At 37.1% G+C, this 13,079-nt stretch overlaps 1 protein-coding gene across 5 annotated transcripts in view; it reads right to left on the reverse strand.

The window, feature by feature from the left end:
- The window catches only part of arhgap9.S (Rho GTPase activating protein 9 S homeolog), a 62,946-nt gene extending 50,137 nt beyond the window's left edge, over positions 1-12,809 (reverse strand). For 2 of the 5 annotated variants that reach the window (XM_041584419.1, XM_018250078.2), the window contains exons 1-4: positions 12,456-12,809; positions 9,581-9,893; positions 5,124-5,356; positions 214-441 (exon numbers count right to left, since the gene is read on the reverse strand). In XM_041584419.1, coding sequence (XP_041440353.1) covers positions 214-441; positions 5,124-5,356; positions 9,581-9,875 — 756 coding nt within the window. In that variant the 5' untranslated portion in view covers positions 9,876-9,893; positions 12,456-12,809. Of the gene's footprint in view, positions 1-213; positions 442-1,258; positions 1,490-5,123; positions 5,357-9,580; positions 9,894-12,455 lie in introns of those variants that run through there. The other 3 variants (XM_041584420.1, XM_041584421.1, XM_041584422.1) reach the window with 3 other exon arrangements.
- Positions 12,810-13,079: the final 270 nt, after the last annotated feature.

Here is a 13,079-nt window from a genome sequence, read left to right on the forward strand (position 1 = left end):
CTCCTTTTTCAGCTTTGAATGACTGAGCCCATGGCTACACAGCAGCTTGTTCATGTAAAATATTGTAAAGTTTCTGAAGCAAACACACCAATTTACCAGTACAGGGCAACAGGACACTATATTTTGATTATTTTAAATAACTTAAATTTTTTGATGTTAGTGTGCCTTTAATCACAAGATGATAAGTCCCAGCATAGAACAGATAGTACATACCCGTCCAGGGGTCCTGTCTCTTGTTTTCCTTGGGGGCTTCCATGTTTTTTCTTTGGTTTCTATATTGATGTAGAAGTTTCTGCCTGAGAGCGGGTCAAAGTGGCACTCCCAGTTGTCAATCATGTGGACAGGGGGATGGATGGGGCTGGGAGGGATACCTTTCCCCATCTTCATCTCCTCTAGGTTACAATACACTGGATTGTCCTGCATTGGGTTTGCTAAGCTCACCTTTGCATAATTAATAAGCAATATTAGATAGGAAGCAGGATGTGTATATTACACACACTTAAACATGTCCAATGTTGTTTATACATGGCATAGGAACAAGCAACTACTATTGTGGGGTGGCAATTCAAATTACAGTTTGTGCACTTAATACCAAGGGACACAGTCTATATGCTACACTGTTAGCTCCAACATTATATTTATTTTACTATAATCCCATACATTGCAATCTTGTACTTATCACAGTATCAATCTCTTATGACAATTTACATGAGTTGATATGAATCACAGTTTGGGCAGTGAGAAGTTATTAGTGAAATGATCATGGCAATTTACTGAATCCAGAGAAATTAAATAAAACAATGACAATAAACACAATTCTGGCACATACGTAACTGTATAACCATGCATATGTTTGCAAACAAAAGAAATACAGATGCCAGCTTCTTGTTATCATTTAACTGCAGTCCTCATTTTTAATACACATGAAATAAATGTGGTTCTGTATAGAAAGGGCTTTAGAAATCTATATAGAGATATCTATATCTATTTCTAGCTAGATATTCCAGCATCCTCCATAAGCATAATGCCCAAGGGTGTAATCCAGAACCCAAAGAACCACCATCAACAAAATAGGAGCCTCTGGAGTATGTACGCTACGAAAACAGCAGAGAATGGGTATGCTCAGAGATAGTAAAGAAATACAGTTTTCATACAGTATTGAGGAATTCTATGCCTAGATATATTAGAATATTTCAATGCTTCCCTTTTTTTAAGAAATACTGGACACACCACTACATGCAAGGTTAAAAGACTTTACCTGAGAACTCCAATCAAACAGTACAATCCTCCTCAGGATTAGGACGCTACAAACTCCATTCTGCCTTTCAGCAGCGTATCCTCCACACAATCCCCTTTCTACCACTTGCCTATCACTGCTTTTCTATATCCTGTTTCCACACTAAAAAGAGGAACCCGGCCTTGTAATCTTTTGCAAGAAAATGTTTTTAAAGTCACATCCTACTGTACTTTGTATTTATTTTATACTATGGGGCAGATTTATCATGAGTCGAATAGTAAATTCGAATTTTAAAATTCACACATTTGAATTTTATTCCCTCTATTCAAATGTAAATTTGAATGTGAGATGTATCATATCTCGACTCAGGAAACAGTCCTAATTAGAATATTCGCTACCTAAAACCTGCCGAGTTTATGTACATGTCAATGGCAGAGTTTCGTTGAGCCATTTGGAGATGTTACTAGCCTTCCTGACATTCGATTTTTTTTTGGCAGAAAAACTCGATTTGTTGAATCGAATACGAATCTAATACGATTAAAATTTTCGTGTCAGAACCATTTGATCGAATATTAGATATTCAATTGTGAGTATATTCGAATTGAAAAAATTTACATGAATTCGAAATTCGACCTTTTATAAATGGGCCTCTATAAGCATAGTTCTGGTAAATGTGCGTAAAGCTACGTGTACCCTGCGTTTAATAAATACTGTATGTTGGTCACAGATAGAAATGGTTATGCCAAGTTGAGTAAACGGCACATAATTGCTTATAAGCAGAATGTAAAGCAAACCACTTTTCAGGCATCAGGTGACGTTTTACCCTGCATAATAATTTACGCAACTTTCAATGAAAAAGATAACAGTGGTATGTCTTTAATTTCCCAGGAACATCTGAGTACTGGGGTGTTTTCTGAACAAAGATTTTTAGTGAAGCAGTGTTCAGTTGTATGGAATTAAATCAAATGTGAAAAACTGGCTGTGCAAAAATTTGGGTACCATTGTACTTTTGCTAATATGAATGCAACTGCTCAATACTGATTACTGGCAACACCAAATTGATTGGAAAAGCTTGTTAAGCCTTGAACTTCATAGGTAGGTGTGCCCAATCATGAGAAAGGCATTTAAGGTGGTCAATTGCAAGTTGTGCTTCTGTTTGACTCTCCTCTGAATAGTGACAGCATGGGATCCTCAAAGCAACTCTCAAAAGATCTGAAAACAAAGATTGTTCAGTATCATGGTTTAGAGTCGTATGAATTCAACCCAATATCAACAAATTCTTCAGGATAATGTTCAAGCATCAGTCACAAAGTTGAAGTTACGCAGGAGTTGGATATTCCAACAAGATAATGACCCTAAACACACTTGGAAATCTTCAAAGGCATTGATGCAGAGGGAGAAGTACAATATTCTGGAATGGCCATCACAGTCCCCCTACTTGAATATCATCGGAAATCTATGGGATTATTTGAAGCAGGCTGTTCATGCTCGGCAGCCATCAAATTTAACTGAACTGGAGAGATTTTGTATGGACGAAAGGTCAAAAATACCGCCATCCAGAATCCAGACACTCATCAAAGGCTATAGGAGGCGTCTAGAGGCTGTTTTGCAGGCTGTTTGCCTGCAAAAAACAGAGTATTTGCAGGCAAAACACTAAGGGGCAAATTTACTAAAGGGTGAAGTGACTAACGCTGGTGAATTTTGGAACTTCGCCGATTTACTAACGGTCGCTGACGTAACTTCGCTAGCGAAGGAGATAGACTCTAGCGGTACTTCGCTCCCTAACAGCAGGCGAATTTGCACCCTGGCGAATGGACGTAACTATGCAAATTCACTAAGATGCGGATTTTACTGAACATTACCTCTTGCACCAGACTTGCCTTCGTACCACCTCAGACCATGTTTACTATGATGAATCATAAAGCACATTAACTTTGTTAAGGAATAATTTAGAAAACTGAGTGAATTAAAAGATAATTAGACATTCTGAGCTAAACGCAGAACAAGCCGTGCCACCACCACCATCAATACCACTCTGGTCAGAAGTGGGTTAAGGAGACACCTACTCGTTATTTTTTAAGAAACCCAAAAAGGGAACTGTCATTATATCAGCCATACTTTATTAAAATGACTAATAAACACTGCTTGCAAATAGTCTTTATCATTTTTATTAACTATTCTATAGAAAATTATATATTTATTGGGTATTTTCCCAACCCTTTTCCCTGCTGCAAACAATCATTTACAGTCTGACTCTACTGGTGTATTATTAACACTTTATTAGTAACGTGTATTTATAAAGACCCAACATATTTCACACTTTCGCATTTAGCTGTACAATAATTGGGTGAATTCGAGGGAATTTTCGAAGTTAGAAAATTCGAAATTCAAAGTAATTTTTTGGATACTTCAACCATCGAATAGGATACTACGACTTCGAATTTACTTCGACTTCAATTCGAAGTAAAAATCGTTCGAATATTCAACCATTCGATAATCGAAGTACTGTTTCTTTAAAAAAAACTTAGACTTCAATACATTGCCAAATTAAACCTATGGGGACCTTCTACAACCATTTTCTAAGTCTTTACACATCGAATAAAAATCCTTTGATCGATCGCTGAAATCCTTCGAATCGTTCGAGTAGAAGGATTTAATTCGACCAGAGGATTGCCAAATTTGCTGAAAAATCTCAGAATTCGATATTCGAATTCGAAGTTTTTTAATTCGATGGTCGAATTTAGAAGTTTTTTGTACTTCGAAATTCATATAAAGAATAATGCCCTTAATATAGGCATAATGTAAGCGAGCACGCAAAAAAAAGAGCAGCCGTCAAAATGCCCCTATTAACCTATCACTGCTTTCAGCATATTGTATATGAACAACAGCTAACAGGCAGGTCAATCAAAAACTTTTTTCTTCTAACAAAAGATCTGTTTTAGAATTTGGATCCTCTTATGCCTGTCTGCCTTCAAAAACAACTTTACCAGTGTTACTCAGTACAAAGTAGTGATGAACAAATGTCCTGTTTTTTTGTTATGACTTCTGTGCAAAATACATCAGGGGTCAATAGGTATTTTGTCATGGCGAAAAAATTCACAGTGACATTTTGCCATGGTTTCATGATAATATTTGCAGATGGTCAAATGCAGAATTTGCTGCAATTCCATTTCTAGTGAAATTTGTCTCCCATAGACTTCATTTTATCTAAATAATCCAGAATTTTATTTATTGATATTTCTCTGTAATATCAAGACAGTAGCTTGTACTTGATCCAAACTAAGATATTATTAATCTTTATTGAAAACAAAACCAGGCTATTGGGTTTATTTGATGTTTACATGATTTTCTAGTAGACTTAAGGTACAAAGATCCAAATCACGAAAAGATCCATTATCCAGGAAACCCCAGGTCCCGAGCATTCTAGATAACAGGTCTCATACAGGTATAGCTTCATTTCTTAGTACTGGATTGCATTCTTTAATAATTTGAGCCTTTACATAACACTCAGTACAGAGCCCATTGATTACAGATTTATGGAAATATGTTTTTTTTAACAGTAATATTTTGCTTAGAAGTTGTATTTACTTATAGTAAATTGAAAGAACTTGTGAATCAATATGAGTGACCTATATACAACATCCATGAACATTATATAGGCATTGTTAGTGGCATTAGAAATAAGTCAGTTTATCTGACAAGCTGATGAAGGCTGAAGAGTGGTAAGGGGAGAGGGGGATATATCATCATGCCAACATGGAGGGGATAGAATACAACATAAAAATGGAGGGGATAGAATACAATATGAAAATCTAGGGATAGAATCCAACATAAAACCAGTAACTGTCAAATTACAGTGAATTTTTCTTTTAATACTGAAACTCACCTTCTCAGATACACTTTTGTAAACTGGGGATTTCTCCTTCTCACTTTTAGGAAAGTGACCATGCCAAGAGGAACTAAGGGAGAAGCTGGCAGATTTCTTATGCTTGGTAGATGTAGGATTCGCTGCTACAAAAGACTCGCCTGAGTGAAACTTAAGGTAAGACTGGTCATCCATTGTAGAAGGAACAGAACTGAAAAACAGCAAGTTCTCTTGTGATCTGGTAAAACGTTTGCCTGTGAAGTTTTAAAGAAAACGTATTTGTTGAATGTCAGAACCACCGCTCTTTAGTTAAAATATATGAAACATCAAATAATAAACAAATGAAGGATTTGCTTAGTCTACAATGAGTAATAAAAAAATGTATCGGTCATTTATGTACTGTAGATCCTGGATAATAGTGTCCTTTAGTGTTTATTCAAAGAGCTGAAGCTTGGCTGCACTCTGTACCTTGTGCCACATAAAAAATGCAGATGCAGAGTGCAAGCTCTCCTGCCCACCCTCATGAATACAGCAATGCCAAACACAGAAGGTGTTATATTCATCGGGGTAAACGCAGGTCTCTGAGCTCTGGTTTGCAGCCCAGAGGCCTTTAGCTATCTTATGCGCCCTGCTCATAATAAATGACCCATTTTAACATTCCAATACATGCTATCCATTTGAAATCAATAATTTCAGAATAAATAGCTGAGTAATTTTTGTGAAACCCAGTGAACATGTTTTATGCCAGGTAAAGGGATACTGTCATGGGAAAAACATTTTTTTTCTCAAAATGAATCAGTTAATAGTGCTGCTCCAGCAGAATTCTGCACTGAAATCCATTTCTCAAAAGAGCAAACAGATTTTTTTATATTCAATTTTGAAATCTGACATGGGGCTAGACATTTTGTCAATTTCCCAGCTGCCCCTGGTCATGTGATTTGTGCCTGCACTTTAGGAGAGAAATGCTTTCTGGCAGGCTGCTGTTTTTCCTTCTCAATGTAACTGAATGTGTATCAGTGAGACATGGGTTTTTACTACTGAGTGTTGTTCTTAGATCTACCAGGCAGCTGTTATCTTGTGTTAGGGAGCTGTTATCTGGTTACTTTCCCATTGTTCTTTTGTTTGGCTGCCGGGGGGAGAGGGAGGAGGTGATATCACTCAAACTTGCAGTACAGCAGTAAAGAGTGATTGAAGTTTATCAGAGCACAAGTCACATGACTTGGGGCAGCTGGGAAATTTACGATATGTCTAGCCCCATGTCAGATTTCAAAATTGAATATGAAAAAATCTGTTTGCTCTTTTGAAAAATGGATTTCAGTGCAGAATTCTGCTGGAGCAGCACTATTAACGGATTCATTTTGAAAAAAAAATTTTTTTCCATGACAGTATCCATTTAAGCTAACCGTACTTTTATAGAAAACAAGCTTTATGACAACAAACGTTCATGGTATTATATAAGTCAGGATCTCATGCACAACACACATTTGCTGAACATCATTCCAATTTTATTTCACGTTTGACCAGCTCTGTATTACTAATAAGTATACTTATTGATATCAGAAAGTGAGACTTCTGCATGTGAAAATTATACAGGAATTACTCTGAATATGGGTGATATGATAACTATGTATAAATATATAAGGGGATCATATAATAATCTCTCTAATGCTTTATTTACCAGTAGGTCTTTCCAGCTGACATGAAGTCACCCATTCAGATTAGAAGAAAAGAGGTCCTGCCTAAATATTCGGAAGGGGTTTTTTACAGTGAGAGCTGTGAAAATGTGGAATTCTCTCCCTGAATCAGTTGTACAGGCTGATACATTAGATAGCTTTAAGAAGGGGTTGGATGGCTTTTTAGCAAGTGAAGGAATACAGGGTTATGGGAGATAGCTCATAGTACAAGTTGATCCAGGGACTAGTCCTGGAATCAATTACAAGGTTCTGTTGATATAACGATTTTCTTTTTATTATACATAAAAAGGAAATCATTTTTTAAAATTTGGAATATTTGGATAGAATGGAGTCCATGGGAGATGGCCTTTCCATAATTTGGAGCTTTTGGGATAAGGAATCCCATATCTGTACAACTAATAATTACTTCAGACCTATGTTCGGATGTCAGTAAACACTTTACTTTACTATAAGAAGTCCATGGGGCAGATTTACTAAAGGGCAAAGTGGCCGTCGCTAGTGAAAATTCACCAGAAATCTCATCCGCAGGGACATCGCAAATTTACTAACAGGCGCAGATGACAATTCGCTAGCGAAAGAAACCGTCACTAGAACAGTTTCGCGCCCTATCGCAAGGCGAATTTTCGCTCAGATGAACAATCGTTACTCCGCACATTCACTAAAGTGCGAATTTTAGGATAGAACTCCACAAGCGTTTTTCGTTCATTCAACAAGTCGGATGGTGACGCAGGCATCAAGATTCTACATTACATCCGATGAGACACAGCTGTCGGAAATGGACGCAGAAAGCAACGTGTAGTTGTTACCTTTTCATTCAGTCTCTCATTCAGATTCTGTGACAGCTTACCACTGAATTTTACATGTCTGATACTACCTCCCCAAGCTGAAGGTCGGGGCTTGAGCACCCTGTTAGTATTGGTAAGTGTACCTTACCACTCACCATTTTTGCAATATTGGATTTTTTCCTTATTTACTAAACTCCGAATGCAAAAATCACGAAAAATTCTTGATTTTTTTTATATAAAATCAGACTTTTAAAAAATAACGAATTCTTTGGAATTTATTAAACCCAGTGGATGGAAACGTCTTTATCTGAAAATCCAGCATCTCAGACCTGTCGTGGTTGCATATAAGTCAATGGGAGAAGTCCCAATGATTTTTTGAGGTGCGCTGGGTTTCGGACAATACCCCGAAGTTTCATGAGTTTTCGGGTGAAAAAAAAAGAAAATCGGAGGATGAAAAAGTCGGAAAAATTCGTGAAAATCAGATTTTCTGAAAGCTTGCTATGATTATATCAGTTAGCCAATAAATATTTCACCTTTATACCACTTTTGTTAATTTTTTATTTCAAAAGGGTTGCCCTGTAACATTTTTACTGGCTAACACGGTACAGAATATTTATTGCACATCTTAGCAAAATAATCAACCTGATAGTAAGCAAAAATAGCATTGTGAAAGGGTTGCTAAAATCGATATGAAATTATTTATGAATTTATAATCTTTGGTACTGTGAACATTTCAGTATTCCCTACAAGTGGACTACTCTAAGGGGCATATTTATCCAGGGTTGAATTTCAAATTTGAAAAATTTCGAAATTCGAATTCAAAAAGGAAAAAAAAGGGTTTTTTTGGCCGAATCGGTCCATTTTCGATCGAATAGGTCCATAATCAGCCGAATTTGAATCGTATGAATCTAATTAATAGCTAGGGATGGGCAATTTTTTCACCTTGTTTCGCCGTAAAAATGATGCCCATAGACTTGTATGGCGGCGTGCATCAAAAAAACAGTCGAACAAAAACTCCGCAGACAGGTGGCACTTCTGGATAGATTTATTGGGAAAAGGCTGCTGTAGGATTGCGTTCCAGGATTGTATCCCTTAATCATAGGCCTATGATTAAGGGATACAATCCCGAAACGCGTTAGGCGGTATACAGCAGCCTTTTCCCAATAAATCTATCCAGAAGTGCCGTCTGTCTGCAGAGTTTTTGTTATACTTACAGTGGGGACACTGTCGACTGAGCACCTGGACGAGGGGAGTATCGGGGAGCTGGAGCGGTCGGATCTTTCGTTTTATTGATTCATAGTATTCCCTAGTCGAAGTACACAAAAAATAGCTCAAAATTCAAATTTTTTGAATTCGAAAATTCACCTCGACCCTTGATAAATCTGCCCCTAAGTGACACACAGTGGGGTTTTGGTTGTCACTACTTGACTTAGTGATCAAATGTGTGGTGTGCAATATAAAGTATAGAGGCTAAGGGGGAATGCAATATGTTTCGCTATCGCAAAAAAACCTGCACACAGATGCTTGTGAACATTAGCAACCATGTTTGTGTCCTGATTAAAGACCTCGACGACTTCATCCCAAAGTTTCCGAACAAATGGCTTTTGAGAACATTCACATCGTATGTGATTAATTTTCACAAACGCAAAGTCTTTTTCAGTGACAAAATGGTTAACTAAACTCCAGGGCAGGTGTTAATGCTAAACCTTTGCTTAGCGAAAATGCGCAATGTATTATTCGCCAGCGACTCATTTTACATTGAGAGCAGTGCTAATCATTGGCAAAGGCGCAGTTAAAAAAAAACATTGGCAACTTACATTCCCCCTTAAGGGAAGAGAGGACATGAGGGGTAATTCATGTATCACTCTACACATTTGTAAACTGTTGAAAATATGTAGGGCAATTGTTTTAAGCAAAGACAAAAATTAGGAAAGAGAAGTGTATGGGCCTAGCTACTGCATTGATGTAAAATGTGCACATTAACGATATACATATTTACCTTCCTTGTCTTTGCTTCTATGTTCTTTGCTCTTCTCCAAGATCAGTTGGCTGATATATGAGGAGGGTGCATGAAAAGGCTTGTTTTTTTCACTATCCTCAATTTTTCTAACTTGCCACCAATCTTTATCAGACTTTTTCAGCACTACAAGAATTTCCCCTTCGTTCAAGCTGATGGTGCTGCCACCAGGGGCCTTGAACACGTAGCTATTTTGAATTCTAAGAACGACAGGTTTCTTTTGCAAGGAAGATCTTTTCCAGTTGCGGCCATCCAGCTTCCAAGATTCAGAGAACATCTCAGGCAACCTAACAACCTGAGGAAGAATAAATACTGTTGACACTTTGTGGAACCATGTCTCAGCAAGCAGACGGATTTGCTCAGGCTTGCAATATTAGTTGAAGTAACTGTAATAATAATTATCATTAATCATAACAACTATATTTCATTCTGACTTCCTAACTATTTCTTGGTTGCTAGGCTAGTTTTAATTCCTAACAACCAGGTAGCAGTTCAATTTACAAGCCTGAGCCCTGGGAGCTTCAAAACATAAAAAGCAAACAATCTAAAAAAAATGTGTTTTTTTTAAAAAAAAATATTTTTTACAAGTTTTATGGCTCAACAGGAACACGATAGAATGTACTTTTGGTGAGCAGTGTTAAAAGGGTGCTAATGGTCAGTACTATTGAAATTATGTTGGGGGGGCATTCAAATGAATTTGGGAGAAATTAATTTTGTTTTATCAGTACTGCATTTATTTATTTAATATGATTGATATGATTTATAGTGAACTACGTAGCTAATAATATCCTGTAAACAATATCCTTATAGTGGTTAGTGATGTCATTAAAAGGGGAACTATCTTCAAAATGAAAATGTTATATTAGCTTCAGCATACTGAAATAAGAAGCTCTCTAAATATAATCAATTAAATATTTCTGAAATAATCAAGTTTATCTTCACTATCTTCACTAAACCTGACAATTTATTTTCAGTTTCTTATTCACTGATAAATAAATGTTAAATGTCACTTTTGTATTTGTCATATCGTCTTTGTGGGGAGCACAGTTGCTGCTGGTCAGGCAGCAATCTTACTTGGGTGGTTAATTCCAATATTTTTATATGACTCCAGCTGTTAGACAGCTAGTAGGTGCAATTACAGTATTTCAACCTATGGTATTTTTGTGCCTGATAGCTGCATTGTGGTAAAAAAGCCAATGTGCACTTTTTTGCACTACCTAAATATATGATCCCTATTGTACTTGGTCCCACCACTATGTATCAATTTTCTTTGATGGCAAAGGGAAGGACAGAAGGCGCTTCAGCATGGAAAATAAATTGTTTGAAAAGATATCTGTAACATATCCCTTCTAATAAAAAAAGGATTCTAGGCAATTAAATCCTTTTACGTGCATATGTAAATGATTTAGGAAAGAGATATTCAATCTCTCTGTGCCTGAGGAGGGTGTGAGGCCCCCTGGAGACCTCTTTGTGCAGGAGGAATGTGTGAGGTCCCCTAGAGACCATCTTGTGATAGAGGAGGGTGTGAGGCCCCTGCAGACCTTCTTGTGCAGATGGAGTGTGTGAGGTCCCCTAGAGACCATCTTGAGCAGGGTGTGAGGCCCCTGCAGACCTTCTTGTGCAGGTTCACAATAATTGTGAACACAATAATGCAATAATTGTGAGCATCAAGTGACTGGAGAGAGTAAACAAACCCCTCCTAAAAGACTATATGCTGACAGAGGACTCTGGGATTTATTACTTCTAAGGCTGTAAATGCTGGATATATTTTGTTTCTGTATGCATCAATGTGGGTGTTAAAGTGGGACTGCTAATCCCATGTACAAACAAGTGTGCTGAAACTGTTTGTTTTGTTCATAATAAAAGGCAGCCAAGCTGCATTGAATTTGGCTGCCTTTTGGCGTCAGACTCCATTTTAGTGCTTAAACTGTGCCATGGCTATGGTTCCCGGCTACCCTTAATCTCACAATATATATATATGTAAACCATAGTCTAATATAAATAAATGCACCATTTAATTTAAGGACATTTGGGGGAATTAATTATTGTTGGCCTTCGCCATTCATTCGCAATGCAAATAAATATTCGCAAAGTGCACTTTATTGCCTTTGCCTTTCACATGACAGTAGGATAGAAATTGTGAATTTTTATAGTCTGCAATAGTGTGCAGTGTATTTAATAAAACTTCTTAATGAAAAAGTTATTACGTTTGCTCCAAAAGTTTATGCCACCATCAAGCAGGTACTATGGTTCGCAATTGAGATTCACAATGCAATAAAAGCCTAATAAAGAATATTGCATCGCAACATGCTAATTTTTATTTGCAAATGTGTTCTCTTTGCGAATTTTATTACATTTCCCCACTGACTTCTAAACTTGTCAGTTATGACAATATGGGTGTCCACATAGTAAAAATGTTATAAATGTTTAGAGGAAGTTAATTGTAAAGAAATAAAGATTGTATTATCGACATATCATAAAAATAACAAAAAGAAGATTGGCAGTCATAAAGAGTTTGCTGGCAGACAACACAAAGCCGTTAACAATTGCTCTGTGAAGAAATCTAAAATACAGCAATATGTAACAGTTTGCAAAGCAAGAACCCAGTTGTGTGTCTAATAGTTTACTGGGCCCTGGATGCTGTAGTGATAGCGTACACAGTAGTAGAGAACTCAAGAGTATTGTTCATTTTAGTGGTTACAACGATCACATGATAACACAAATTAATGTAGAACAGAATTATAAGATGTACCAAATACTGATGTACCACAAGCAAAGCAATGCCCTGTGTAGCTGTTGGTGACTTACCCCTTTGTCTTGCTTTTTATTAGAGATTTACAATAGGCTTGTCACTTACCAAGAACAATCGAGCAGTGTGGAAACATTAAACCTTCCCACCACAGATGCCCTTCATAGCTGATTCCAGTTACCTACAACAACAGAGGAAACATTTGTTAAGTGTCTCTCCGTCGTTCTTGCTGTACTGTAGCTCTCATCGCCAGGCACTGAAAGGAAAGCACCCACTCTGTATGAACCCGATAGGGCTCCTTATAGTGACAATCATCACCACTTCCTGTCAGTTAATGTTGCTGTGTCTTTGGTTGTTTGTGCTTTCAGCTTCAACCACATTCTCAGCTTACTTTAATTGGGCCCTTTACAGCTTGTCATAGATATCATATGCGCTGTCCTCTGTAGAACAGGTCATTCACTGTCACCTATCTGTCTAACACTGAGGCCCACCATGATTATTTATTATTATAATAGCCACCAAAAAAACACAAATATTGTAGAATTGATTGGCACTGGTTTAAGAATCAAGGAGAATTATTTTGATGAATGATATACATTATAGTGGACTGTTGGTGAGTATAGCTGTTTTTATGTATTAATGATTTACTATTAGTTTAATATTTAAAGAAAAACGTCTTCCCCATCTACAGTCCTCTGTCCTTCTACTCAAATGCTCTGGACCTGGGTATTT

Source organism: Xenopus laevis, chromosome 2S, assembly GCF_017654675.1.
Source record: "Xenopus laevis strain J_2021 chromosome 2S, Xenopus_laevis_v10.1, whole genome shotgun sequence".
Taxonomy (NCBI): Eukaryota; Metazoa; Chordata; class Amphibia; order Anura; family Pipidae; genus Xenopus; species Xenopus laevis.